Source organism: Culicoides brevitarsis, chromosome 1 (genome assembly GCF_036172545.1).
Source record: "Culicoides brevitarsis isolate CSIRO-B50_1 chromosome 1, AGI_CSIRO_Cbre_v1, whole genome shotgun sequence".
Classification (NCBI taxonomy): Eukaryota; Metazoa; Arthropoda; class Insecta; order Diptera; family Ceratopogonidae; genus Culicoides; species Culicoides brevitarsis.
Window position 1 is genome coordinate 1827692 of NC_087085.1, and position 25007 is coordinate 1852698.

A 25007-nucleotide genomic window follows, 5' to 3' on the forward strand; every position below is an offset into this window, starting at 1 on the left:
TCATAATAAGAGTTTGGAAATCTTTAAGGATTCTTTGGATATGAATTTTCATGAAATTTTTAGAATTTTAAATTCAAAAATTAAAAAGGTGAAAAGTTAGTTTTTTATTTTATGATAGATTTTATTCTAAAAATGTCAAATTTTTATTGATTGAGTATTTTTGAGAATTAAAATTCAAAAACTGACAGCTTTTGAGAATTTTTTTCGTTCATAGATCAAGAGCTGAAAATTTTTTATTTCTTAGTTTTTGGTTTATATACGAAAAATTGTTTGAAAGTTGTCAGTTTTTGCATCTAATTTCTCAAAAAATGTAAATCTCACTTTTTATACTCAAAATTTAAAGTTTTATGCTTCTGTAATTTAAAATCTAAAAGAGCTAAAAAGTTAGTTTTTTAATTTTGGATAAATTTTTCTTTAAAAAACTAAAATTTTTTAGTTTTTTAAACATTTTTGAGGACAAATATTCAAAAACTGACAGCTAATAGGGCATTTTTTGTAAATAAAATCAAGAGCTGAGAATTATTTTCTTAGGTTTTGATTTTTATACGAAAAGTTGCTTGAAAATTGTTAGTTTTTGCATCTGAGCTCACAAAAATGTTCAAAAGATTTTAATCTAACTGCTTTTAGAGCTCTGAAGATTTAAACACAAAATTTGAAGTTCTTAGTTTTTATAATTAAAAATCTATAAGAGCTGAATTTAAATTATTTGAACTTGTCAAATTTTAGTTCTTTAAACATATTTTGAGCACAGAAGCAAAAACTAACGACTTTTGGGTTATTTTTTTTTGCTTCAATCAAAAGCTGAAAGAAGAATTGAATATTTTCTTTTCTCAGCTCTTAATTTTTATATGAAAAAACAATCCAAAATTTGTTAGTTTTAGCTTTTTTTGCTCACAAAAATGTTTAAAAACTGAAAATCTGACTTTGTTAGAATTAAAAAATTTTAATTTCGAAATTTGATGAATTTGTTAGTTTTTAAAACTTAAACCTAAAAAGCATAAAATTTTAGTTTTATATTTTTTTTTCTTAATTTGTTTTTATAAATTTTAAAGATGCAAAAATAATTTTTTAAAAAATATTTTCTTGAATATAAATTCAAAAAAAAAATTCATACAAAATTATTAAAATATTTTTTATGAATTTTTCCAATTTTTTTTTAAAGAAATCAGTTTTTGCATTTTTAGCTTAAAATAGTTCAATAAAACGGAAAACTAACAAAACTAAATCTCTATCCGCCCCCTTAATACACTTCAGACCCCCATAACATATTGTAATAATGCACACAATTCACTCGAAATGTCTGTCTATCGCTTCAATATGTTTCGCCGCGCGAGCCAGTAACACAAAACGCGTCGTAGAGGGAAAATTTTCATTGAAAAAAGACGAAAGTTTTACGGGATGTGCAGGCATTCGGAACATGAAAGGACGTGTCGTACAAACATGCACCTATCGTAACATCCACGACGCATGCCTGGCAGATTTTTAAGGGTAAAATTGATTTGTGTGTACGACGTTTGTGTTTGATTAACGGGAAGATTTTGAAGAATTCATGAGCTTTGTCAACTTTGTGAATCGCTTCTTATAAGAATTGTAAAAAAAAACCGAAAAAATTTCTGTAAATTCCCCGATGTGGTAATTAACGAGGTGAGTTGAAATGTGCTAAAAAGCATACGAAGCGAGAGACGAAACAAGTGTGAGATAATTATTCGGTTGTGACTTCTGTTACTGTTGAAATAGAAGTTGTTTGGAGTGGTTTACACGACGTTCGAGCAAAAAATTCATTGCTAGACGAGTTTTTGCGTTACATTTTTGCGTAGTCACTCGTTTTGTTCTCGTTTCGAGCATCGAATAACGACAAAATTTTTGTTTATTTCGCAGTTCACTCGCCAACAACAAGTTGTAAGAGATGGTTGAATCAAATACAGCGATCAGCAATTGTCCGCCGGGAGCTTCGTCGCTCACGAATGGCGTGCGATGCGGCGTTCTCGAGACGAGAGTTCGTGAAGCGTGGTTCCGCGTCTCTGTCGTGCTCGAATCCGACTATTTGAGTGTCAGTTTGGACGAATGTGATCCCGTGGATCATTCGACGACGCTTAATGGCACGTTAGGAAGCAATCACAGTGGCAACGATTTGTCAAATAACGGAAGTAGCGGGACCGGAGTCACCGCATCGCCAAGTACGACGGATTATAATACGCTGGAGGGAGCTACAAATGAGTCTGAAAGTAACAACAACCTCGATGGGAATGGCGGCATCGATATTTGCAACGTCCCCGACGAGATTGCCAACCAAAAGAGACACGTTCGCGTGATAAAAAGCGAAAATAATGGACTTGGGATCTCGATAAAGGGCGGCAAAGAGAACCGCATGCCCATTTTGATATCGAAAATTTTCCGTGGCATGGCTGCTGAAAGTACAAAGGCGTTATACGTGGGCGACGCAATTCTCTCCGTCAATGGCGAAGACTTGAAAGACTCCACGCACGAGTATGCCGTCAAAGTACTCAAGAAAGCGGGCAGGGTTGTGGATTTAGAGGTAAAATTTTTGCGAGAAGTCACGCCATACTTCAGAAAAGCGAGTATTATTTCGGAAGTTGGATGGGAGTTGCAACGCCCGTTCTTGTATTCCGTTGTCGGAGCTTCGCCAGTGCCAATTCAGACGCCCCCGAGGGCAGATACGCGTTATATTCCGCTGCAACTGACACATCTTGCGAGAAATTTGAAGTTTCATGATCCGGATCAGCGGAGTTTTGAACTTCATTCGCCCGATGCTGTGCATTCGTGTATTTTGCGGGCAGCAGATACGCAAGAGGCGCTCATCTGGTTCAATGCGTTGCATCTTGCGATCGATAAATGTTCAAAAAAAGCTTTATTTGATGCCAATCGGGTGCTGTTGCCGCTGATTGGAGAACTGAAACACTTTGGATGGTTGTCACGGAAGGTCATTTTGAATGATCAGGTGAGAAATTTTATCTAAAATGATTTTTTTATTAATTATTTTCTGATTTTTAATTAAAATAATTATTGAAAAAAATTAAAAATAATTTTTCTAAATTTATAAAAATATTTTTTTTAAATTTTAATCAAAAAATACAATTTAATTAAAATGTAAAAAAAAATAAAAGTTTTAAAAATTTTAATTAATTCTAAAAATTTTTTTGAAAAATTTTAATAATTATTTAAAAAATATTAAAAATTAAATAAATAAATTAATTATTTTTTTTATTTTTAATTAAATTAAAGATTGAAAAAAATTAAAAATATTTCAAAAATTTACAAAAATAATTTTTTAAAAATTTTAATCAAAAAAAGAATTAAGAAAATTAAATAATATTCAAAAAAAAAATAAAATAAAAAAAGGCTCTTGAAACTTCAAAAATTAAAAGTTTATTTTAAAAAAAGAAATTGAAATTTAATTATTAAAAAATAAATTTTGTAAAAAAATGTAATTTAAAATTTTTTTTTTCAAATTTTAATTTAATTTTGGTAATTTAAAAAAAATATTTCAACATTAATTCATTCAAAAAATAAAAAAAAATATCTCAAAAAAATTTAAAAAAAATTAAGGAAAAAATTTAAGCAAAAAATGTTTAAAATTTTCTGTTATTTTTATTAATTTATTTTTTTTTAATTTTATTTCTTTTTAAAGTGAAGAAATTTTTTTAATTTTTTTTTTTTTGAATAAATAAATTAATTTTATTTTTTATGGAATAAAAAAAAAATAAAATTAATTTTTTTTTACCTTCAATTTCAGCCATATCGATCAGATTCTGAAAGTTCAGACGAGTTTTCGGATAAATGGCATCCTGTTTTTGTCGCTATCACCGAACGAGACATTCGAATTTACGAAAGTGCTCCTTGGAGTGCCGAAGCATGGAGTCGCCCGATGGAAACGTGTCCTTTAATTGCAACACGCTTAGCTGGCTCATGTTCGATGTCTAATTCTAATTTTGTAAGAAATATTTTTTTCATCGATTTTGTATCAAGAAAAAAATAATTTTTTCCATTTTTTAGACTCAAAGCTTTTGCATTCGCTGCGGAACATCAAAAGGCGTCATCAGTCATTGGTTCCGCACGGAAACATATCGTGACATGTCGATGTTTGCGCGCGCCGTCGTCACGGGATGCCATCAAGCTGTCGTTGCTCAAAAGGAATTTTCCTTCCGTTGCACGTATCAGGGTCGACCAAATGCTCAATTCATCATAAATGTCGATCGTGGGTTTTCGTTGTACGACGTTGCTCTGGCAAAGCCTCTTTGGTCTTATACGTTCGATAAATTAAAGGGATCGACAGATGACGGGCATCGTGCGCTGTATTTTGACTTTGGCGGCGACGAAATCGAACTCGAGATGGAAGTTTGCCCGAAAATTATCGTCTTCATTCTTCACAATTGCTTGTCGGCCAAAGTGCATTCGTTACCACAATAATTTTTTTTTTCGTCGCTCAAAAGCCAAAGTAATCGTAATTTTTGATCGCAAGGAAAATAAAAGCAATTTTTGCGTTTTTCAGTTTTTACTTTTCTATCGAAACAAATATACGATAAAATTATATCAAATATTTACAAGGATCTAAAAAAAACAAAAATAATGCTATTTATATCTTCACTCTCTCGTACATGTGTAACTCTTCTTTATAAATTTTATCATTAATTAGCGAATTAATTAAGATGTTAAAATGTAATGACATAAAACTTGAAAAAAAATAAAAAATATCTCTTTCTTACCTCTTATATCAAAAAAAGGACAAAAATAGAAACGTATCATATTTATACAATTTGCATGGAAATATATAATGATGATGACTCTTGAATTCTGATCCATATTGAAGCTAATCTTATGTATTTATTATTATTAAAAATAAAATGAAAATCTATTTAGTAAATAATGAATAATATTAATAATAAAAAGTATAGACAATTTTGAGTAAATAAAATTATATAAAATCAAAAATTTTGTTTTTCTATTTAAAAAAAATTACATTTAAAATATATTTTAATACTTTTGGTAAAAATTATAAAAAAAAATTAAAAAAATTAATTTTTTTTTATTAGTTTTCTTTTATAATTCAAAAAAAATAATTAATTTATAAATTAATTTAAATAAATAAATAAATAAAAATTAATAAAAAAAATAAATTATTTAAAATTAATTATTTAGAATTAATTTAACAAATTATTATTTTTTTTAACTTTCTTTTAAAATTTTGACAGCTGTCAAAGTTAAAAAAATCAAAATTAATTAGATTTTTAAAAATATTTAAATATTTTAAAGGATAAAATCGTAAAAGGACTGTAAAATAAAATTTTATTTTAAAATTAAAAAAAAAAAATCCTCAAAAATTAAGAATTCAAAAAATTTTTGACAGCTGTCAAATATTTATTTGATAAATAATTTGTATTGAATTTAACATTTTTTTATTGATAAAATATTGATTATTGATGAAATACATATTTTTATTGAAAAAATGTCTTAAAATTGCTCAAAAACTGATATTTGGTTAAAAAAAATGACAGCTGTCAAAAGTTCAGGATATTTCTATTGAATTTTTCAATCAAATTTAAATTTCATGAAGTATTTTTATTGTTTAAAAATTATCAGATAAAATCTTTAAAATTTTGAAAATTTTATTTCATAATTTTTTTTTGACAGCTGTCACTTCAAAAAAAAATCAAATTTGAGCGTTAAAAAAATAATTTAATAAATTTACATCAAAAAAGAAGAAATTTTATAGAAAAAATTTTAAAATTTAATTTTTTTCAAATTTTTAATTAAATTTTTAAAACTTTCGACACCCCAACTTACCTTCGAGCCCCAAAATAAAATTCTTTGAATATCAACAGAAGCCGAGCAACTATTTTCTACTAATATTTATTAACTATTTCTACAATTTGTGTTTCATTCGTTGACTTTTTTCGGCATGATACAATGATAACTTTCAACTTTTTAAATTTTTTCAATTATTTTTTTATTTTTTTTTTTTGTAAGCTTTTATTTTATGCAATATGATTTTTTTTTCTTTCCAAATTTTTAATAAGTAGTAATAATAATAATGTGTTTTTTCCTGATGAAATAACGTACGTTTCATTCGTGACAACAATTTTGCGTCGTCGTCATCTCAACTCGCTACTAATTTTCTTCTTTATAGGACTTTTTTTTTAACAGTTTCACTTAATTGGATTTTTTCTCTTCTTTTTCGCTAAACTCACACAAAAACTGGGGTAAAATGGGACTTTTTTATATCACCTATGCATTTTTTTTTAATTTTTTTTTTTTGTTTGTTTGTTATGATCAACGATTACTTTTTACTGGCGTTGTTTGCGTTAGCATTTCCAGCTGCTGCTGCCGCTGCATTCTTATTGCTATGCACAAATTCTTTAAATGCAAGTTGAATCTCGAGATCGATCGCGTTGTCATCATCTTCAACCAACTCGTCGGAGTCGTCTCTGTTGAAAAAAATTAAAATTAGATTTTTTTTATAAAAAAATGAAAAAAAAAAAAATCTTACTCGACAAGCTCCTCGAAGTTGATATTCGGGTACGTGGGTACGTTTGACGTGAGGAAAGAGTTCTCTTCTTCCGTTAGTACTTGTCCATCGGGTCCATAAAACACGGGCCCGTCATTGTACACGGGTGATGTTATGTCAGCGGAATTTGGCATAGCTGATAAAAAAATCATTTTTAAAAATTTTTATTAAAATAAATAATTTTTCACTTACAGAACGTTTCATTTCTGCCCCAACGTTTCGCTCGCAAATCAACCACAGATTGAATTAATCGACCTGTAGATGTGTCAACAGTTGCCTTGTACGGTTCTAACATTTGAATAATTTGTTCGGTTCGGTTATCCAAGTCGACATCCAGTTCAAAGCCACACAACTGAAAAAACATTTTTTTTTGGTTCAAAATCATGAATTTTTTTGAAAAATGTAAATTTTGAATACCTTCAACGTTTGACACACACACTTCAGGTTTTCAGGTCCTGTCTTTTGTAAGAGCAAAAGTATGGAATATACAATGAAGTCAGCGATTTCAATGTTTCTTGAGGGTTCCTGTGAATTAAAAAAAAAATAAATTTAAATATTAAAATTCATTTTCATTAAATCTTATTTTCAATTTTTTAAATTAAATTAAATTTTTAGTAAAATAATTTTAAATTAAGTTTTTTTTTTTAAATTTTAAAATTAAAATTTTTAAAAGTAAAAATAAATTTTAAAAATTAAAAAAAAAAATAATTAATTAATCTTTGCTTTTTAATTAATTTTTTAAATTAATTTAACTTAAAATTAATTTTTAACATTTTTTTTTAATTTTTAAAAATTAATTAAAAAATTATTAACAAAATTTAATTAAAAATTAATTTAAAAAAAAAAATTTAAAATAAAATTTATTTTTTGTTGCAAATTTATATTCAAATGAAATTAATTTAAATCAGTTTTCATGAATATTTGAAATTTCGAATTATAAAATTTTAATTATTTTTTTTTAATTGTCTGTGAAATAATAATTTATTTATTATAATAATTGTTTAATTTTAATATCAATTCAAATTAAATATAAAAAATTAGAAAAATAAAAAAAAATAGGAAAAATTAATTCATTAAAAAAAGTATAAATTTCGTTTTCATGAAAATTGTTTTAAATTTAAATTTTTATTTTTAATTAATAAATTAATTTAATTATTAAATTATTTTAATTAATTTTTTTAATTATTTAATTAATGGGGTATTATTTTATTAAATTAATTTATTTAAAAATATTATTAAAAATTTAATTTAAAAAAAAATAATTATTTATTTTAAATAATAAAATAAATAATTTTAATAAATAAAAAATAAAAATAATTAATTAATTAAATAAAATACTCACATTAGGTCTTCTTAATTGCATGTACAATTCGGCCAAGAAAAGCGTCGTGCCACGCACTGTATTTTGCTCGTTTTGCATCAACGGCACAAGTTCCTGCTTCTCAAAGTCCATCTTCATTTTCAGAAGATTCCGGAATAAACTCGTCGAGGATGGCTCCAAATCGTCGAGCAAATTGCAGATGCGTGCGCCAATGTAACGGAAGTTCTGTGATTTAATGGATTGCTTAAACAGCAACTCGAGCGCGTTACTCATCACAAAATTATTGCCCGACAACTCGTAGAACATCTCCTTCAGCTTCTTTTGGTTCGTCTCGAAAGCACCTGGATTGTCTTCCAGCTTGTTTATCACTTCAGCCAAATATTGGAGGGCAATGTCTTCTGATTCGCTCTAAAAAAAAAATTTTTTTTTCAAGAATTTTTTTGTAAAAAAATAAAAATTTGAATATTTACAGGTTGATGCGCTTCTTCGTAATCCGCAGCAGCTGCCTGGTTATTCCGATGGTCATTTTGATGCTGATGGTGATTGTTGTAACCGCCGCCGGCGTGCATATTGGGTCCATTTCGCATGTTATTGTGTCGATTTCCGCCGTGATGATGATGATGCGGCTGATGCGACATCATATTTCCGCCGCCGCCGCCGTTCATTTGATGATGATGCATGGCAGGCGCTTGCATTTGTTGTTGCGGCGGTACATGAAAGCCTCCTTGCTGATTTCCCGAAATGTGAAATTGGTTGAGACGTTGACTGAGAGAACCGACAGCTCGTGGCCCGTTCGCGTGCATCGCATACGACTGAATTTCGGGATGCGGTTGTTGCGTCGTGTACGGTGTGTAGGGCGGATGAAACGATTGCTGATTCTGCTGCTGTTGTTGTTGTTGCTGCACAAGGCGAATATTGTAGGGGGCTTGCTGCGGCGGAGGTCCGGCAGCGAAATCGTTATGATATTGGGGCATCATTCCTCCTCCGGGTACGAATTCTGGCGCGTTCACTGACAATCCGGGAATACCTGCGAGCGAAAAGGGGGGAGAAAGTGTTAGCAAAGCACATTTCCAGCGACGAAAAAACGCAAATCTACTTTCTACTTGTGTGTGTGTGTGATTTTTTTGTTTTTTTTTTTATTTTTTTGGAAACGATGTCCGATGAATGGATGTGTGTGTGTGTGTGTGTGTTCGAATGTGACGATTGATGTGTGTGCGTGTGTGGAAAATTTTAAAGGGCAATACCTGAGGCATTAACTGGCATACTGTTTGGAATTTTATGTGTTTGCGATAGCTGATTGGCAGAACTTTCCATTGAAATCGACGGCAACACTTAAATAAAACACATTTATGTGAAAATAGCAATTCAAAAAATTACGCGACAAAGATGGCTGTATATCAGTGCCAATGCACATTCGGTTTCTTCTTTTTGCGCATTGGGTTTTTGACACATTTCCGAATGAAAACTGGGCTAAAATCCGTGATTGGTTGATTTTTTGACATTTAACGCTGATTGGCTGACGAACTTTCATAGTTTTCATAGGTTTTTGGGCCTTTCTGTGATCGCGATTGTTTTTCTGCTCTTTATTCCCTGAAAAAATGATCAAAAATTAATTTTAACTGCTGCGATATCGACAAGAAAGTGTTTGTTACGCGACGAATGTGAAGAAAAATCGAAAAGACGCACGAAAAACGATTGAATTCAATGTTTAACACAATGTCGAGCAACAATATGTACGATTCTCAGCCATCGACGACAGGCACTCTCAAAACCACAATTTCGTTAGGAGGCAAAAACCCGACCATTAGTGGGCCTTTCTATCTTATGAAGGATTTTAGTCCAGGTTAGTTGATTTTTTCCACGAAATTCTCGAAATTTTTATTAAATTTTAATATTTTTAGGCGAATCCGAACTCACGGGATCCACAAATTTGCTTGCGCATTACAACTTGGAACATTCGTACAACAAATTCAGCGGAAAAAAGATCAAAGAGCAACTTAGTTCGTTTCTGCCAAATCTCCCGGGCGTCTTGGATGGCGTTCCGCAATCCACAATTCACGATAACAGCACGTTACGAAGCGTAATTGAGAAGCCCCCGATCGGAGGAAAGGAGTTGCTGCCGCTCACGAGCTTCCAATTGGCTGCGTTTCGTTTGCATCCGGGCCCGTTGCCGGATCAGTACAAGTATTTGAGTACGACGCCCACGAAAAAGCACAAGAACAAGCACAAGAAGAGCAAGTACAAGGAGGGCGGCGTGCCGCAGGAAACTTCGCTGACAGATGCCTCGGCACTCGATACGCACGAGAAGAAACACAAGAAGCAGAAACGGCATGAAGACGATAAGGAACGGAAAAAGAGAAAGAAAGAAAAGAAACGGAAGAAACAGCGACCTGAGCATCCCGAACAACGACCTGAAATCTAAAAAATTTAGTAGTTTAGCGTTTTTTAATTCGAAATTTTATTTTAATTTGTTTAGTTGTCCCGAAATAAAGCAAGAAAATGATCAAAAATAGGCGACTTTAGTGAGGGAAAGGTTTTTTAAAAAAAAAATTTTCAAAATTTGGGCTCCCTCAGGTTTCGTTTAGTTCCGCTTCTTTTTTTCTTTGTCTTCTCTGAAACTAATTTTAATTTAATTTATAGTAAAAAGTAGAGATAAATATAGAAATATTTAACAACAAACATTCATTGGATACCTAAATATTACAAAAATTATTAAATAAAATAAAAAAAGAGAAAAATTTCATAAAAAAAAATTTGTTTGTTTTTCTTTTAATTTTAATTTTTTGTTTGAAAAAAAATTTAAATATTCATCATAAAATTTTTTTTTTCACTGGCAGGAAATAAATAATTTTTTTTAAATAAAAAAAAAAATTATATGACTTTTTTTAAATAAATAAAAATTATTTAAATTTTTAAAATTAAATTTAATTATTTTACGAATTTTCTCTTTAAAATTTCCATATTTTTCCTTTAAATAAATTTTAAAATTAATTTAATTAATTTTTAAAATAATTTATATTTTAATTTATTTTATTTTTTTATTTCATTAATATTTAATAATTAATTAAATTGATTTAAAATTTAATTAAATTTTTCAAAATTTTCAATGGTAATTTTTTTTTAAATAATCTTAAAATGCTAAATTAACAAAAAAATAATTTTTATTTAAATTTTTAAATATTTTCATTAAAAATTTTAATAATTGAATTAATTTTAATTTAAATTAATAATAATTTTTCAAAGAAAAATTTTAAAAATATTTTTTAAACCTATAATTTTTTTAAATTAAAAAAAAATTAACAAAAATAATTCTTAAAAAAAAATAACTTTTTTTTAAATTAGGTAAATTAAATTTAATTATTTAAAAAATATATATCAAAAATAAATTCATGAAAAAAATATCCTTTTATCTCGTAATCTTTTCTAAAAATTAATTCGCCGGTATGTAAATAATTATTCGCCTTTTTTGTTTCAAGGAATGTTGCTCTGAGGTGTTGTGACCTTTAATTTTTTTATGTGCTTCCTTATTTTTTTTTATCAATAATTATTTTTTATTTTATGTTCGCGGTCATTATCTACTGCACACAATCTTACATAATGTCGAGAACCGATGGAGTTGAAAAAAAAATAAAAATAAATAAATTTAATGAAACCGGCTTGTGTTTTACTTTTTTTTAATTGAGTTTCATGTCAGGTACAATATTCTGCTTCATGAATGACGACGATGCGAAGTAAAGTGTAATGTAAGGCGAAACACGTTTTATTTTAATTTTTATACGAAACGAAAAGAAGAGCTGCATGTTCATTAAAATTGGTTCAAGATCGGGTCAGTTTTGAGCAATAAACGATTCGATGATGTCGTCGACGCCAATTAGCAAAGATTTAACCTTTAGTGCGCTTTGTTTATGAACCAGAAGAAGAATCCATTAATCTTTATTGGTTTTTGTGAAGATTTTAAGAGAAAACTATTTTAATGAAAAAAAGATGAAAGTGTATTTTTAAAATTTAATTTAATTTTAATTAATTGAAGAAATTTATTTAAGAAATTTATTATTAAAAGCAAAAAAATAAATTCTAAGAATTTTAAAATAAAATTTAAAAATCGGAGAAATTTTGAACAATTCAAGAAATAAGAAATAAAAAAATTATGAAAAAAAATTAAATAAAAAAATAAAATAAAAAATGACAAATTTCCAAAAATTAAAAAATATGAAGAATTTTTAATTAAAAATCAATCATACAAAATAATAAATTTTAAAAAAATATTTAAGAATTATAAAAAAAAAATATTCAAAAAACCTGCAAAAATTAAGAGACAAGAAATTAAAAAAAATTTTCAAAAATTCAAGATTTTCAGCTTTTTTAAAATTAAAAAAAAAAAATAAAAAATTATTTATTATTTTAAAAATAATTTAAAAAAATAGATGGAAAAAAATTTAAGCTGAAAAATTTTAAAACTTAATTTAAAAAATTTAAAAAAATATTGAGAAATTTGAAAAAATAAGAAAAATTTAAAAATTTGAGATTTTCAGATATTTCATAAGTTTAAAATAAATTAAAAAAATTGACAAACTATAAAAAATCATTAAATTAAAAAAATTTCTTTCTGAATTCTGAAAAATTAAAAAAATGAAAAAATTAAATCAAAGACAGACAAAATTTAGCACAAAAATTTTCAAAATGAGGAAACTCATTAAAATTAAATTTATAGATTGCATTACCTCACCGCAACATAAACCTGATCTGATTCTAAAAGCACAATTTATACACACAGGCAAATCATCTCCCTCTCTTCTACCCTTCTTTTACTCGCCACAACGACGACGTAATTTTTCCATATTGTTACACTTGCCATTATTATGTATTGTCTTTTCTTCGCAATCAGTACGTAAGAAGCAAAAGTGACCAAACTACATTTGTTTCGTGTGTGCATTTTGTGTATAAAGTTACCTTCAGGGTTAAGAAATGGTCTCGTATATAAATCATCAGGTGACAGTCTCTTCGTTTAGTCAATTCGAAAATTGGATCGGTGTTGCAAGTGAATTTCGTGTCGTGTGAAAAAAAAGAAGAATTTAAAATGTTTTCCCGTTTATTAGCAGTCAGTTGCTTGATTGCCGTTGCACGAGCCCAAAATTTCGAAAATGTAAGAAAAATGTTCGAAAATTCTTAAGGACGACCGCAAGTTTGTCTCTTGCTCTTGTCCATCTTGCAAACTTCTCCCGGAGCGCATTTAGTGTTTCCGCAATAACTTCCCGTAGCAGAAGCTAAAAAAAAAACAAGAAAATTGCATTAAAAATTTTTTTTTTTTGGAAAAATTCCAAAACATACATCCTTTGTTGTATTTGTCGCCTCCTCCGGTATTTCCTGATTTCGGGAAAACGCAAGATTTAGTGTTGCAAATGTTAGGACAGCATCGTTTGCCGCTCGATAAACAGTCGTTGTCGCTGACACATTTTGGGCTGCAAGTCGTTGCTTGAGAGCTCAAAGGGCATTCGTTCTTTTGCGCTTGAAAAAAAAATAGTTTTAATTATTTTTAATGACTTTCGGGCGTTGATGAGTAGTTTGCCTTCAATTTTTTTTTATCAAGGAATGCTATCAGTAGTGCACTTGTTTATTTATTTTAATTGCATAAATCAATAACGAGTTTTGGATTAACAAATCGGATTATATACAAAGTAAAAGTTTGAAAGATAAAAAATTTTACAAATTAAATATAAAAAAAAATTAAAATTAATTAATTTAATAAATAGAAAAATTTAAATAATTTAATTTAATTTGATTTAAAGATTAAAGAATTTTAATTTTTTTTAAATTTAAATTTTATTATTTTATAAGGAAAATAAGCTTGCAAAATTTTAATAATAAAAAAAAAAATAAATTTTCAAACAACAAAATAATTAGAAAAAAAAAATAATCCAAAAAAAATATATTTAAAGAAAAGTTTTGAAAAATTTAAAAACTTATAATTTTTATTTTTAATTTTATTTAAAAAAAATTAAATAATTTAATTTAATAATTTAATTAAAGAATAAATTAATTAAAAATAAAAATAACAAAAAAAATTTCAAGTAAAAATTTTAAATCTAATTATTTTTTTTTTAATTTTATTTAAAAAAAGGGTTTTAAAAATATTTTAATTTAAAAGTTAAAGAATCTAAATTTTATAAAAAATAAGCTTAAAAATTTTTTAAAATAAAAAAATAAATTTTTAAACAACTGAAAAAATTAAAAAAAAAACAAAAACTCTAAAATCAGTGAGCTATAAATGATTTTAACTCTTATTTTATTTTTTCATATATAATTTTATTATTTTAAAATTTTATTTTTTAAATTTTTTTGAAGTGAAAAAAATAATTTTTAAATGTAATTTAATTTTTTTAAATTAAAAAAAATTGTACAATTTTTAGTTTTTAATTTTGTCTAATTTTTATAAATTTTATAATATTTTTTTATTTGAAAAATTTAAAAAAAATAATTAAATCAAAAAAAAAAAAATTAAAAAAAGTATTTATTAAGGAATGTCATCATCGCACTTCATTAATAATAAAAATCACACATAAAAATATAAACAGGTTTCCAAAACTCACCTTGAACTTCAAGAACAAGAGCAATCGTTGCAATTATCAACAAAAGTGCGATTTTTGCCATAGTTCACTTTAAATTATTTTTTTCTCTCTCTCCAAAGTACGTCTTATCACGTTAACATTCAGAAGTCGACTAACCGGTAATTTATTTGCACTTACCTCTACTTAATTGCTTTCAATTTATTTGTGAGAGAGAAATATGTTAATTTTGTTTGTTTGTCTCCAATATGAGAAAAATCTACTTTTGAACGTGCTGTAAATTTAAAAAATAAATATTTATCAACAAAATGACTCAATAATTACCTTTTTTTTTATTTTTTTCAGCCTCGAGAGTCGTACAGAGATTCCGTTGCAAAATCCATCCGAGAGAATTTCAACCGTCAAAAATTGGCACAAGGTCAGGAAACTGTAATTTATTACGGAAATGATCGTCCTCAATATCGCCCTCAACCATTCGTTGCTCGTCGAATCTTGGATCGACCTTTGGAGGATGCAATTCCACGAATTCGTGTTCCAATCGCTGTTAAACGTCGTCCTCTTATTCAATTAACGACGACGACAACAACCGAAGCACCCGTTTATCAAGAAGAAATCCAAAACACGGATTACGAAGCTGAAGAAGAAATTACAACAACAACAACTACTACTGAAGCGCCTCAAGCTCCAAGACGTCAATTGCAGTCTCGTGTGAATTTCGAACAAACTCCCGTTCGACGTGTCTTGAAGAACCCCCATACGCCAATTATTCCCGATACGCCGCAAGTTCTCAGCAACAACCTCGAAAATCGACGTCGTTACTTCGATGACGAAGAAGAAGATCAAGCACGTTCCGCCCATTATCAGTTCTCGTCGTCCGTGCAAGACACCATCAACGACAACTCCATGACACGTAGCGAGACACGTGAAGGCACCGCACTCACTGGCATGTTTTCGTACAGCGACGGGTTCTTCCGACGCACCGTTCATTATCGTGCCGACGAAAACGGATATCGGGTCACCAAGTAAGCGCAAAAAAAAACAAATAATGAAAAATTTACTTCCTTTTTTTCTCATTAATCTCTTTTTTTTTCTCCTCGTGCTTTAATTTAATTTCGATTGATTTTTTCACGTGATTGATGAGGCTCGAGATTGATTTTCACGGAAGAATAATTATTTTTCGAGACGTTAATGAATTTTTTTTTTGTAGGGAAGAAATTCAGCCAATAAATAATGGCGATGGACCGCAATACAATCCAGAAGGAAAAGCTGATGTTACGTCTTCGTTAGCGGGAAGTTATAGTATCACAGCTGATGATATTAGAAAGCCTTTGAGAGAGGAGAAACAGCGAAGACGCTTGTAAATTTACAACCAACTTGTTTTTGTTTTGACTTGCCAGTTTGAATAATAAATATTTTTTCCCCGTTTTTAATTGGATAATTTTTAACGTTCTGAAAGTTGTTTTGTGAGAAAGTTGCACAATTTTTTTAAAAGATTTTTTTTTTAAGTAATTTGAATTTATTTTTTTATAATTTTTTTAAAAATATTTTAGTTATTTTTTAAAAATAATGTTAAATTAAAAGATAATTTACATTTTTTTTAAATCAAATAATTTTCGCTTTGAAAAAAAAATCGATAAGAGGAAAATCCTCTAATTTACACTGAATCTTTAAATAACTCCTGTACATCGAAAACGCAAAATTTATAAAAAATCCAAAACAAATGTTGTTTCTAATGTCAAAACCTTCATTTTGAGACGGAGAACCGTAATATAGCTTAATTTTGAAAAATCGGTATGTAAGCCCTCATAATAAGAAGATTTTGACTTAAATTTTTTTTCATCAATTTTTTTCGCTAACATCTTTAAATGGCTCCTGTACCTCGAAAACGCAAAATTTAGAAAAATTCTAAAACAAAAGTTGTTTCTAATGTCAAAACCTTCATTTTGAGACGGAGAACGGTAATATAGCTTAATTTTGAAAAATCGGTATGTAAGCCCTCATAATAAGAAGATTTTGACTTAAATTTTTTTTCATCAATTTTTTTCGCTAACATCTTTAAATGGCTCCTGTACATCGAAAACGCAAAATTTAGAAAAAGTCCAAAACAAAAGTTATTTCTAACGTCAAAACCTTCAAATTGAGACGGTGAACGGCGATGCAGCTCAATTTTCAAAAATTGATAAGTTTTTGTAGTTTTTGTATTAGTAGTCTAATTTTATTATTTTAGCAAAATTTTAATTACGTTTGACTACAGAATAGAGTACATAAAATTTCTTTAACGCTTAAATTTTAAAATGATTTTATTTGTTTTTTTTTTTCATTATTTTAAGTTCTGTATGAGAAATCTTTTAATTGATACTGATTGTTTAAATTTCTCAAAATTTTTTTGTTGTTTTATTTTAAAAAAAAGTTCGAAATATTTTTTTTATATCTTCTGAAACTTGAATTCAAATTATTAAAAAAAACGAAATTCTTTTTTTTTGAATGAAAAAATCTCATATTTCGAAAAAATTGTTCCTTTTTCTCACAAATTAGCAATTATGTCACTTTACTCACTTCTTCAAAAGGTATTTAAACGAAAGTTCTTGCGAAAAAAAATATTCAAAACTCGTTTCTAGCCAAGATACTTAATAACTGTTCTTTCTTAATGGTTATTGCTCGATTCACAGAGAAAAGAGGTGCAAGAACTTTTTAATGTCTTTAGAACAAGAAGCGCCTTCATAGCGACAAGATGCAAAATTACACAATTTTCTTGTTATTTTGCTTTGCTTTTATCCAACTTTGTGTCGCTCAGTTATTCTACGATGGAAATTTGCCGCAATGGAAGACTCGAGTAAGTTAAAATTAAAATTTTTAAGAATTTTTCTTTAAATTTAAAAAAAAAATAGAAACTCAGCGTCAAAGGAGCAGGAAAACCGTTAATTCTAACGTCGCATATTGAGGAGGGAAACGATCGAAAGGCACGACAATTATCTCGAGTCGATAAAAAATTATTCCTGAACGTGACGAGTTATTCTGGATATCTAACAGTCGACAAGGAACACAATTCGAATTTGTTTTTCTGGTTCTTTCCTGCTGAAGGCACGGAACATTTGTACGACGAAGATGAATTTGCCGAATATGATTACGAGGAATGGGATAAAAAGAAGCAAAAAAAGAAGAAAAGTCGTCAAGAAAGCGATCCTGATTGGGAAAATGAGAACAAACCGTTGGTTCTTTGGTTGCAAGGAGGTCCCGGAGCATCATCGCTCTTTGGATTGTTCGTCGAAAATGGTCCGTTTTTCGTGAATGAAGATTTGGTGTCGATTCGAAGTAAGATTTTTCCCTTTTTAACTCGAATTTTCTTAAAAAAATATTTTTTTCACAGAAAATCCGTTTTCTTGGCACAAAAATTACTCGATGTTATTCATCGACAATCCCGTTGGAGCTGGATTTTCTTTCACTGATGAAGATGGTTACACGCAAAATGTCACACAAGTTGCTAAACATTTGCATATTGGTTTGACTCAATTTTTGAAAATGTTTCCGTGGCTTCAAAATGTTCCGTTTTTCATCGCAGGAGAGTCGTATGCTGGGTAAATATTTAAAAAAAATTAATAAATAAATTTCGTTAACAAATTTTAGAAAAAAATAAAAAAAAAAAATTTTTCAATTTTAATGAATTTTTTAATTTAAATATTTTTTTAATTTTTATATTTTTTTTAATTTTAATAATTTTTTAATTAAAATAATTTTTTCAATTTTAATAGATTTTTTAATTTAAATATTTTTTTAATTTTTATGTTTTTTTTTTAAATTTTAATAAATTTTTTAATTAAAATAATTTTTTTCAATTTTAATAAGTTTTTCAATTTTAATAATTTTTTTTATTTGATTTTTTTTTTAATTTTAATAACTATTTAATTAAAATAATTTTTTCAATTTTAATATTTTTTTAAATTTTACTAAATTTTTTATTTTAATATATTTTTTAATTTAATTTTTTTTTAATTTAAATGTTTTTTCAATTTTAATAAATTTTTTCAATTTTAATAAATTTTTTAATTTGAATAATTTTTTTTTTTTAGAAAATACATACCTGCAATCGGTTACGAGATTTACGAACAAAATAAAATCGACGACGGAAAAGAGTTTAAAATAAATCTTAAAGGACTTGCGATCGGAAATGGCTTCAGTGATCCTTATAACATGATGTATTACTCCCAATTTGCTTTTCAAACAGGATTAATTGACCAGCATGCTCGAAACGAAATGCGAGTTTTCGAAATTTTAGCTCAAGAGAACATTAGCAACGCAAAAGGAAAAGTCGTAAGTTTAATTTTCAACAAATTTCGATAAAAAATTAACTTTTCTCTTTTAGTTTTGGGATTTGGCGCTCTATACTTTCCTCAAACACAGTCGTTACGGCAACGTTTACAACATTTTGCATCCAGAAGTGTACAAATTGGACTCGTATTTGACGTTTGTGGATCAGGCTCATGTAAGATTTTCACATTTTTCGTTAAATTTTTCAAAAAATAAATTTTTCGACTTGAAAATTTTAGATACGAAAGGCTCTTCACATCGGAAATCAAGAATTCGCTCCCCCAACTGCCGTTTATTACAATTTACTCGAAGATTTTATGGATTCGGCGATGCCATGGGTTGAAAAACTCCTCGATCAAGGACTTCGTATCATGTTTTACAGCGGAAATTTGGATTTTATCGTCGCTTATCCCGTTTCTGAGAACGCCTACTATCACATGAACTGGAAAGGGCGTGAAGAATATCGTCAGGCTCGTCGTTTATCCTTTTTAGTCGATGGAAAATTAGCTGGTTATGTCAAACGCGCACGAAATGTCTTCATTGAAGCCGTCATCTTGAACGCCGGGCACATGGTACCCACAGATCAACCAAAAGTTTGCTTGGAATTAATCGACGACTTTATTCATAAACGAATTTAAACATTTTTCTATAGGGATTTAGCGATTAAATTATTTTTTTTAATGGAAACCGTGTTAATTTTGTTAATTTTTCATGTTTTTCAGGCACTTACTGTTTCTCATTGTGTACTTCGACGTCACATTTGAACTCTTTTGAGCTTCCATCGTCGTCGTCGAGCCCATTTTCGATGTCAAAACCTTTAGAAGCTGACCTCAAGAGCAACGATTTTTGCGAATCTGTTAAATTTTTGCATTCAAAATCCTCGTTTTCATCAATTTGTCCCGGAAGTTTTGTTTCAACGTCAATTTTTCCCGGATTTCCTGCCTCAACTTCGCTGTTGTCGGGATAACTTCGCAGCAAAACTGCCGGATTCAAAACGAGAACTTGCACATCGTCCTCGACATTTCTTCTTCTGTACCTTTTTGAACCTTGAGTCAGTAGTTTTGATGCTTCCGAGTTCTCGGGAAGAGCTTTAATGACGGCATCAAGTAATTTCGGGGATGGAGGTCGATCAATGCGATCTCCGATAATGACATCAGGTCCGGTTGGGATGAGACCTTTTTTGAGAGCTTCTTCCTTTTCGCGTTCAGCGTTCTTTTGAACGATTTCCTTGGCGCGACGATTAAGAACTTCTTGGGCTGAAGGATAAAGTGCAAGGGCCTCATTTAAGTCGGATTTTGTTAAAACGAAGAGATTTGAGAAGCCTTTCGAACTGAAATTAAATTTTAAATGAAAAAAAGTTAAATTTTTATGAGAGAAGGTTTTTACCGAACGTAAGCTGTTCTTCGATTATCTGAACCGGGAATAGCTAAAAGACTGATTTCGCCGAAAACGGAGCCTTCGTAAAGCGTTGCAAGGACAATGTCGTTCATGGGACCTCCGACAACCTGAAAAAAAATTAAATTGAAAATTAAAAAAAAAAAATTCAAAAAATTTTTGATTAATTTTAAACTCTAAAATTTTACTACTTAATTCTATTTTTTTAAAATTTTAAATAATTTAATTTATTTTTAATTATTTTTTAATTTTTTTTTAATTTCTAAAAAGAAAATTCAAAGTTCTTACAATTTCATTAAAAAAATATTTTTCTATGAATTTAAAAAAAACAAATCTTTGCGTTTATTTTTATTTTTTTAAAATTAATTTTGCACAATTTCGTGAATAATTTTTTTTTGTAATTTGTAATTTTTTTTTAGAAATTTTTAAAAATAATTTTAAAAAAATTAAGAAAAATTTAAGAAATTTTCTTAACATTTTTTGATAAAAATTTTCATTTCAATAATTTTGAATATAAACATTTAGTTTGAATTTTTTTTAAGATTTTTTTTTTATTTATTTTTTCATTTTTAAAAAGTTTGAAATTGTACAATTTCATGAAAATTTTAATATTTTTTAAATTTTATTTTTATAAATTTTTAATTCTTTTTTACTTTTTTACATTACAAAATAAAATAATAAATTTGAAAACGAACAATGAGAAATTTCGTGATGGTTAGAAATTGTTTAAATTTCTTTTTAAAAAATTTTTGAGCAAAATTTTTATCTTCACGTTTTTTTGTTTTATTTTTTTTTAATTAATTTTGCCCAATTTCGTGATTTTTTTGTAATTCGGAAATTAATTTTAAAATTTTTTTAAATTTTTGGTAAATTTTAAAAAATTTATTTAAAAAAATTTAAGAAAATTTTCATCTTTAAAATTTTGAAAAAAAAAAATTTAGCAACAAATTTTTCAACGAATCAACGAATCATCAAATCAAAAATAAATGTAAAATCGTTCAGAATTTTGTTTTTGATACTTTGTCAAATTTTAATGAAAACTAAAAAAAAACTTACCTCCAAAGCTCCAGTTTTAATAATGTACATTTCTCTCCCGATATCGCCCTTCTTGCAAATATAATCGCCCGGAATGAACGTCACACTTTGCAACTTCAGCACAAGTTCCCTTAACAACGCCGCCTCACATTCCGCGAAAAGTTGCACTTTTGCCAACGTATGAATGTGCACCGCCAGCGCAATATCAGTTTGCAAATTCGGCGGCAACTTTTCAAACAACTGCGAGTCATCAAGCGTTCTTTGTTGCTCCCACGTGAACGAAAACCAATCCGTAACGCGTTTCTGAAAATCCGATGGCAAATTCAAACCTCGCATATACACGAGCGTCTCGTCAACCAACTGCCGATATTCCGTTTGGGCTTTCGTTGCATTCGCAATAATATCGCGCATCTGTCCAATCAGCACAGCAAAGACGAAAACACCGATTAACCAGGCCGCCGTCATGAACAAAAACTCATCCGTCGTCAGGGGTTTTGGATTCTTGCCAATTGACGTCGCCGTTTTCGTGGCAAAGATAAAGCTGCGGAGATACGGATGTCCGTCGCCGCTGTAAACCCATCGATTGGAGCCGATTCCTGCGAAAAAGTCAATTTTTTTCTGTAATTATTCGTCGTCGGGGGCAAATATTTACCTTTAATGGCACTAATGGCATAATAAATACAAGCCGTTACGTGGATCATGTAGAGCATGTACAGCAGAGTTTTCATTACACGTAACTTTTGAAATGGAAAAGTTAATAAGAAACATTTTTTTTATAGTTTTATGGCACTCACAATATGGGGATTAGGCACAACGCGGTCGAGTAACTTGAAAAAGTCCGTAAAACTTTGGTATTTGCACAGGCGAAACAAGCGACATAACACATAAACGTGATAGTCTCCCATTATGAAGAAGATTAGGTCGATTGGTAACATCGAAAGAGCGTCCATCTATAAATTATTCTTTATTTTATTTCAGTTTTTCGGTAATTTTTGAATGTCATTTTGCGAGAAAATTTGACAATTTTTCTATTTACGTTGAAAAAAAATTAATTTTTAACTAAAATTGTCATGAATTGAACTTTTAAAGGCCTTTTGAGTTTTAATTTTATTACAAAAAATTTTTTGAATTTTTGAAATTTGGATTCTTTAAGATTAAAATTCGAAAAATTTTTTATTAAATTTTAAAAAATTTTTATTTTTTTTTTAATTTAATTATTTTTTTAACTTAAATTATTTTTTTTAAATTTTAATTATTTTATTTCAAAAAGATTTTTTTCTAATTTTGATTTTTTGGCCTTAAATTAAATATATTTTAGTTCTAAATATATTTTAAATAATTTTTTTAATAGAAATTTGAACTTAAATGTTTTTTATAAAAATATTTTTTAATGAAAATTGTTATTTTGGAGAGTTTAAATTTAAATTTATTTTTGAATATTTAGAAAAAATAAATGATTTATTTATTAATTAATTTGTTAATTAATTTATTTGTTAATTTAATTATTTATTAAAATGATTTAAAAAAATTTAAATATTTTTTTTGATTTTTTTTTATAAAAAATTAAAATTTTTTTTAATAAATAATTTTTTAAAATTTATATTTTTAATATTATTTTACTTCTAATTTTTATTTTTTAAATTAAATTTTTTTTTTAATAATTTTTTTATTTATTTTTTTTTTCAAAGAAATTTCAAAAAATAGCATAAAATGGACTTTTTCTTAATCGAAAAATTAATTTTTTTTTTAATTTTTATTTATTTATTTTTTTTGCAATAAGCTTTTCTGAGACTTTGTTAGTTAAAATTTTATGAAAAAAGTTTTTTTTATAAAATTAATTATTTTAAGTTAATTTTTTTTTTTTGATAAAAAATTGATAAAATTTTGAAAATAGTTCAAAAAATTTTTTTTTTTAAATTTTTTAAAAAACATTATTCAAATTTTCATAAATTTAGATTAAAATTTCTCAAAAAAATCATTCATGAATAAAAATTGTTCAATTTTCTCGCAAAATGACCGTCAAAAACCATTATAAAGACACACAAACCTTAAATTGTAATTTTCCTAAGTAATTTTTTCTCGTTTGACTCTTGTCCCGTATCCAAAATCCTTCGTGCAGAAAGATGACACGGTGCTTAACGAAAACGACATCCAGCCAGTAGACAATGTCTGCGAACATATCGAATCCGAACCAATACCAAATGTTCTCGGGCGTCTGATACGTGAACGCCGCTCGCAATGGAATGACCCAAATGTTGTACAAATAGCAGACAGAGACAAGGAAAAGCCACGAAATATAAAATGTGCCTGCAAAATTTTATTTTTTTAATTTTTTCACACACATTTTAACGAAACACAAAAAAATATTTTTGTAACCTTGCGGATCGAGAACGTCATCGGATCGCCCGCCGCCACAAAAGCTCGGAATGCAGAAGTATTGCCACCATTTATCGGGTTTGGACTTTTGCCATTCATCCAGGGCACTATCGATGATTTTGAGCGGTTGCTGCGGAGGTTTTTCCATGACACGTTGCCCGGCGGAACTCACGGGCGTGGGCGGGAGACGCAAACGATTTCGCATAAGGGAGGCTCGATGCGAAAATCTTCCCACTAAATGGTGCATTTGGGACTTGACTAACTCGAGTTTGTCTAATTCGTGGATACTAGAACAAAATTTTGGCATTTTTTGGTAATTCAGATAATTTTTTTTTAGAGAAAAGTCGAATTTTTTGGCATTACTTTTCGAGTTGCTCGTCTTTTTCGGGATCCTCGATGCTTTTTTGGAGGTCCATGATGACGTTGCTGGCTTCCTCGTTTTGTGCGCCTTCGCCGCTTTCCTGCACAGACATTTTTATTTCCTCAATGGGGCTGCTGACTTCGTTCACGATGCCCGATTCGACGCGTAAAACTTGCAAATGGTCCTCGATATTCGTCAAAGCTGCTCGAACGCGTTCCTCACACACCAAAGGAGCATCCGCGCCTCGATTTAAAATCATCTTTACCGTATCCTGGGTCTGTTTATAGCTCAATTTCAAGTCGTCGCAATCCATGCATCGAACTTTGCCGTTTTTGAAGTACAGTTTGACGAGTTCCTTCGACGGGCTTTGTCGCGGCGTTCGATCTTTTGTGCTTTTTTTGCCCGAATTCACTTTAAAAGTCGGGGATTTGACGCGTTTCATCGTTTTTCGTGTCGCTGTGTCCTCCTCGTCGGCATCAATTGTCGGATTTTTCTCAAAAGAACGTGCCGCACGTCGTTTCACGCCCGCCGAATCCAATCCCATCGAACGTTTCTTCTCCCGATCGTACAATTGTTGGTCACGTTGCTTCTCCTTCTCGATTATCTCTTCGCCGACGTTCATAAAGTCCTCCAGTTGCTTCACCTCCTTCGCCAGCTCCTCCAAACTCAGTTGTTGACGCTTTCGTCGCGCAATTTCGGCACTTTTGGTAATCTCGTCGTCGATTTCGTGTGATTTTTGGGCATTTTGTCTGCTTTTTGACGACGACATTAACTTTTTTTGTTGTATTTCGCTGCTGTCTAAGTGTCACGACGATTACAACTCAACTGAACATTAAATTTGAAATAATTTGTCGTAAAGTGTGTCATCCTTCTCTCGTGCATAAATATAAATATTTTTTTTTACTATTCAAACAGAATAATAATTAAACATAATTTACTGCCATGATCACCTTTTTCTAATAAAATTTTTTTCGATGCATGGATGTTCAAGCAGGAAACGGAATTTTACACCAAAAACGTAAGAAAGTCTCCGTTTGATGCGCTCCGATGACAAATTAGGCTGGAACACAAATTGCAAGGTCTTCGAATTTCACCGTTGAATTATTTCCTTAATTAATTATTTTTTTT

The 25007-nt window shown here is 28.9% G+C and overlaps 7 protein-coding genes across 8 annotated transcripts; 4 read left to right on the top strand and 3 right to left on the bottom strand.

The window, feature by feature from the left end:
- Nucleotides 1-1531: 1531 nt before the first annotated feature.
- Nucleotides 1532-4624, top strand: LOC134827015 (beta-1-syntrophin). Its single transcript, XM_063839540.1, has 4 exons — nt 1532-1644; nt 1879-2959; nt 3755-3952; nt 4015-4624. Exons 2-4 carry the CDS (start codon nt 1907-1909, stop codon nt 4426-4428), a joined length of 1665 nt encoding a protein of 554 aa, XP_063695610.1. The 5' UTR covers nt 1532-1644; nt 1879-1906; the 3' UTR covers nt 4429-4624.
- A 1234-nt stretch (nt 4625-5858) lies between these two features.
- LOC134827699 (polyadenylate-binding protein-interacting protein 1) lies at nt 5859-9248 on the bottom strand. Of its 2 annotated transcripts, none has more exons than XM_063840467.1 (7): nt 9089-9248; nt 8315-8871; nt 7866-8252; nt 6941-7048; nt 6716-6875; nt 6506-6659; nt 5859-6443 (listed from the first exon to the last, which is right to left on the bottom strand). In XM_063840467.1, exons 1-7 carry the CDS (start codon nt 9156-9158, stop codon nt 6296-6298), a joined length of 1584 nt encoding a protein of 527 aa, XP_063696537.1. In that variant the 5' UTR covers nt 9159-9248; the 3' UTR covers nt 5859-6295. The 2 variants fall into 2 exon arrangements, with proteins under 2 accessions (XP_063696537.1, XP_063696545.1); XM_063840475.1 differs by having other exon boundaries at nt 8941-9248.
- Nucleotides 9249-9389: 141 nt separating this feature from the next.
- LOC134837022 (mediator of RNA polymerase II transcription subunit 19) lies at nt 9390-10554 on the top strand. Its single transcript, XM_063852330.1, has 2 exons — nt 9390-9687; nt 9746-10554. The coding sequence occupies exons 1-2, from the start codon at nt 9549-9551 to the stop codon at nt 10264-10266; spliced, it is 660 nt and encodes a 219-aa protein (XP_063708400.1). The 5' UTR covers nt 9390-9548; the 3' UTR covers nt 10267-10554.
- Nucleotides 10555-12915: 2361 nt separating this feature from the next.
- Nucleotides 12916-14588, bottom strand: LOC134837986 (waprin-like protein). Its single transcript, XM_063853402.1, has 3 exons — nt 14432-14588; nt 13173-13349; nt 12916-13108 (listed from the first exon to the last, which is right to left on the bottom strand). The coding sequence occupies exons 1-3, from the start codon at nt 14490-14492 to the stop codon at nt 13011-13013; spliced, it is 336 nt and encodes a 111-aa protein (XP_063709472.1). The 5' UTR covers nt 14493-14588; the 3' UTR covers nt 12916-13010.
- Nucleotides 14589-14627: 39 nt separating this feature from the next.
- LOC134837153 (uncharacterized) lies at nt 14628-15877 on the top strand. Its single transcript, XM_063852537.1, has 3 exons — nt 14628-14642; nt 14753-15429; nt 15615-15877. Exons 1-3 carry the CDS (start codon nt 14628-14630, stop codon nt 15766-15768), a joined length of 846 nt encoding a protein of 281 aa, XP_063708607.1. The 3' UTR covers nt 15769-15877.
- Nucleotides 15878-17138: 1261 nt separating this feature from the next.
- On the top strand, nt 17139-19350 carry LOC134837245 (venom serine carboxypeptidase-like). Its single transcript, XM_063852650.1, has 6 exons — nt 17139-17240; nt 17296-17719; nt 17775-17982; nt 18475-18715; nt 18768-18887; nt 18952-19350. The coding sequence occupies exons 1-6, from the start codon at nt 17139-17141 to the stop codon at nt 19348-19350; spliced, it is 1494 nt and encodes a 497-aa protein (XP_063708720.1).
- An 88-nt stretch (nt 19351-19438) lies between these two features.
- On the bottom strand, nt 19439-24648 carry LOC134837531 (cyclic nucleotide-gated cation channel beta-3). The gene is made up of 8 exons (XM_063852950.1): nt 23882-24648; nt 23519-23805; nt 23190-23449; nt 21937-22092; nt 21795-21879; nt 21164-21738; nt 20099-20217; nt 19439-20042 (listed from the first exon to the last, which is right to left on the bottom strand). Exons 1-8 carry the CDS (start codon nt 24646-24648, stop codon nt 19439-19441), a joined length of 2853 nt encoding a protein of 950 aa, XP_063709020.1.
- Between the last annotated feature and the right edge of the window lie 359 nt (nt 24649-25007).